Source organism: Poecilia reticulata, linkage group LG21 (genome assembly GCF_000633615.1).
Source record: "Poecilia reticulata strain Guanapo linkage group LG21, Guppy_female_1.0+MT, whole genome shotgun sequence".
In the NCBI taxonomy this organism is placed as follows: Eukaryota; Metazoa; Chordata; class Actinopteri; order Cyprinodontiformes; family Poeciliidae; genus Poecilia; species Poecilia reticulata.
The window spans coordinates 638,248-641,438 of record NC_024351.1 but is presented as its reverse complement, the minus strand read 5'-3'; the positions used below and the strand labels follow the sequence as shown (position 1 = coordinate 641,438).

General features: G+C 49.8%; 1 protein-coding gene across 1 annotated transcript in view; it reads left to right on the top strand.

The window, feature by feature from the left end:
- Positions 1 to 3,191, top strand: part of col12a1b (collagen, type XII, alpha 1b) — a 100,980-nt gene that overhangs the window by 17,045 nt on the left and 80,744 nt on the right. Inside the window, exons 8-9 of the mRNA XM_017302095.1 lie at positions 1,053 to 1,343; positions 1,439 to 2,041. Coding sequence (XP_017157584.1) covers positions 1,053 to 1,343; positions 1,439 to 2,041 — 894 coding nt within the window. The remainder of the gene's footprint in view (positions 1 to 1,052; positions 1,344 to 1,438; positions 2,042 to 3,191) is intronic.

Below are 3,191 nucleotides of genomic sequence, written 5' to 3'. Positions count from 1 at the left end.
CCCCGCCCCTCCCCCTCCCCTACATGTTGCTGAAACGTTAACTGTGAGCTCATTTTGTCTTATTTCGAGTGATTTGAGATATTTGTTCTAGAAACTGAAATCTTGTTAAGGTTTGGTGTTTTTGCAGTGTGGATCGTTATTGTCGAGTTTCTCTTTTCTCAGTGGCATCAATCAGTTAATTTCCCTCTTCAGACTCTTGTGTTGAGCAGGACCAGTTCAGGTTCAGACATCTTGTTCCTTCTGTTCATTTCAGAGCGTCTCTGTTTTCCTCTCTGCTGCAGGAAAGTTTCTTTGTTTCCTGACATGTTTGCCCAGTCGCCTGACTCTTTCTGAGTCTAATCAGCCATAATAAAGCAGCTGGAGGGGAAAACATTGATGGTTGCCATGGTTACCGCCCTGTTGGCGGCGTCAGGTTCTCCCAGGCTGCAGTGAATCACATCACCGTTTACATCCCAAACAGAAATACCAGCTACTAGTCAGAAGCTTTAGCGCACTGCCGCTAAGCTGCTAATAGCAGGCCATTAGCATATTTGCTATCATTTAGCGCACTTATCGTCCCCTACATTAACTTGGCGGTGCTAAATTACTTAGCTGTGTTGGAATCTTTCACTTGAATAAAAAGTTTTTTCTGACCCCATCAGTTGCTGAAGCTTCGCCATGTTGGCTCAATACTTTAGCATTAGCTTCTGCTAAATACCATGCTAGTTTAGTGCTAGCTTCTGAAAATAGTTTAGCATGTTAACTTCCAGTAAACAGCTTGTTGGTTTAGCTGGTTAGCGTTAGCAGAACTGTTTTTATTAGCTGGTTAATTCATCTTTTAAACTCAGAGATGGCAGCAAAAAAGTATTTACAGCCTTAAAAGTTTTGCTTATTTTTTTCATGTTTCAGATCATCAGTCGGCTTCAAAGTTCAAAGGACAGAGTTAATGGAGTTTGTTTTAGATTCTAGCTGAATTTAGTTGATCTGCCTGCAGCTGCTTTAGGTTTGGTTTCTGTTTTTACTGCAGCTTCTTCAGACCAAACTAAATGAAAACCAGCTGTTTTGTGTTGCAGTCGTGGATCCGGCCTCTAACCTCCGAGTCGTCGAGGTGGCCTCCAAGTCCATGCGGGTGAGCTGGGACGCCTCCGGCGGAGACGTTTCAGGCTACCGGGTCCAGACGATCCCCATGACGGCCGGCAGCAAGCAGCAGGATCTGTACCTGGCCTCGTCTCAGACCTCCGTGGTGGTCAGAGACCTTTCCCCTGACACCGCGTACCAGGTCAACGTTTTCGCCTTGCAGGCCCTGATGGCCAGTGAGCCTGTGTCGGTCATGCAGAAGACAGAACCTGTTAAAGTCTCCCTGGGTGCGTCCATGAAAATGTTTGGCTGTTTTAGAGCTGAAGGCACGTCTTGTTGTTTGAGTTAAAAGCGGCTCTGTGTGTTCGTGGTTTCCTTCCAGAGTGCTCTCTGGGGGTGGATGTGCAGGCCGACGTTGTGCTCCTGGTTGACGGATCCTACAGCATCGGCGTGGCAAACTTTGCCAAAGTGAGAGCTTTCCTCGAAGTTCTGGTGAACACCTTTGACATCGGCCCAAACAAAGTCCAGATCGCCTTGGTGCAGTACAGCAGGGACTCGCACACCGAGTTCCACCTGAACACTCACCAAGACGTCGACGCCGTGGTCAAGGCGGTGAGGACTTTCCCGTATCGCGGCGGCTCGACCAACACCGGCAGGGCCATGACCTACGTCAGGGAGAAGATCTTCCAGAGCAGCAGGGGGGCGCGCGCCAACGTCCCCCGCGTCACCATCCTCATCACCGACGGCAAGTCGTCCGACGCTTTCAAAGATCCAGCCACCAAGCTGAGGAACGCCGACGTGGAGATCTTTGCCGTGGGCGTTAAAGACGCCGTACGAAGTGAGCTGGAGGCCATCGCCAACGCCCCCGCGGAGACGCACGTCTACACGGTGGAGGACTTCGACGCCTTCCAGAGGATATCCAAGGAGCTGACGCAATCCATCTGCCTGAGGATCGAGCAGGAACTCCGCAGCATCTTCCAGAGACGTAAGTCTTCTTTACGCTTTACGCAGATGACGCTGTGGTGGGTTCAGATTTGTCGGTTTAAGGTTTAGTATGGAAAGAGAAGCAAGAAGCAGAGTTGGATCTCCGCTGTAGCTTCATTTCTGAAAACCCTGAAGCCACAGAGGCCATTTTAACTCTCGTGTCTCTCAGCTGTTGTCCACACTGTCTTCATGACATGAAGGTCTCACTGCACTGGGATGGGTTTCAGAAAGGCTTTCATCCGTATGAACCAACATAAATACGCTCCTGAATGCTGTTTTACACCAAACCTGCAGGGGGCAGTGTAGCCAAACTGCCTTTAAGCATCACAATATAAAGTTATTACAACATAAGACGATGTATGTAGAAATATTAGTGCATTATTTGTCACAGGCTGTAATTTGAAGGACCTTAAATCTGGCCGTAGTTTTTATAAATGATCATTTTTAGTGATATGAAACTCCACTATAGAAATGCGTGTGTATGTTTGGACTAGGCCTCAGTGGTGCTGGGCTGACTAGGGGTTAACATCTCACACAGCTGTGCTGTCGTCACGCAGGATTATGACCTCTGACCTCTGCTGTGGTCTCAGGAATTACACGCCGGCTCCAGAGCCAGACGTCCACCTGAGCTGAAACAGATGTGGACCCGTCCCAACATCTGTTCTGGGGTTTAGCAGCGCAGCGTGTCCACGTGCCGCTGCGCCCAGAGGAATGCGGGTCAGAACCGTCATTATTGGGTCTCCCGCTCCGTTAATGATCAGCCTGAGTGGATGATGTCAGAGCTCCAGGTTCTGGAACCAGGTTGACCCGGTCAGGTTCTGGAACCAGGTTGACCCGGTCCTTCCTGTTTCCTCTGCCGGCTGTGAGATCTGAACGATGGCGTCTGTTTCTGCTGACATGCTGGTTGAAGAGGTTTTAAATCTGGCTGGTCGTCGGCGAGAAGGCCTGTTTCTGTTTGATTCAGTGAAACCAAATGCAGCCTCCACATCTGCTGTGAGGAGCGTTTCCACACAGAGAACCTTTTCCAAGAGTCGTTTCCTGGATCCACCAGACAAAACGCCTCATTTCCTGTTCAGCCAAACGAACATGGAAACGCGGCGAGGCCGGGAACTTTGACCTGGAGACGGCGTCCTTTAGCGAGGCCGGGAACT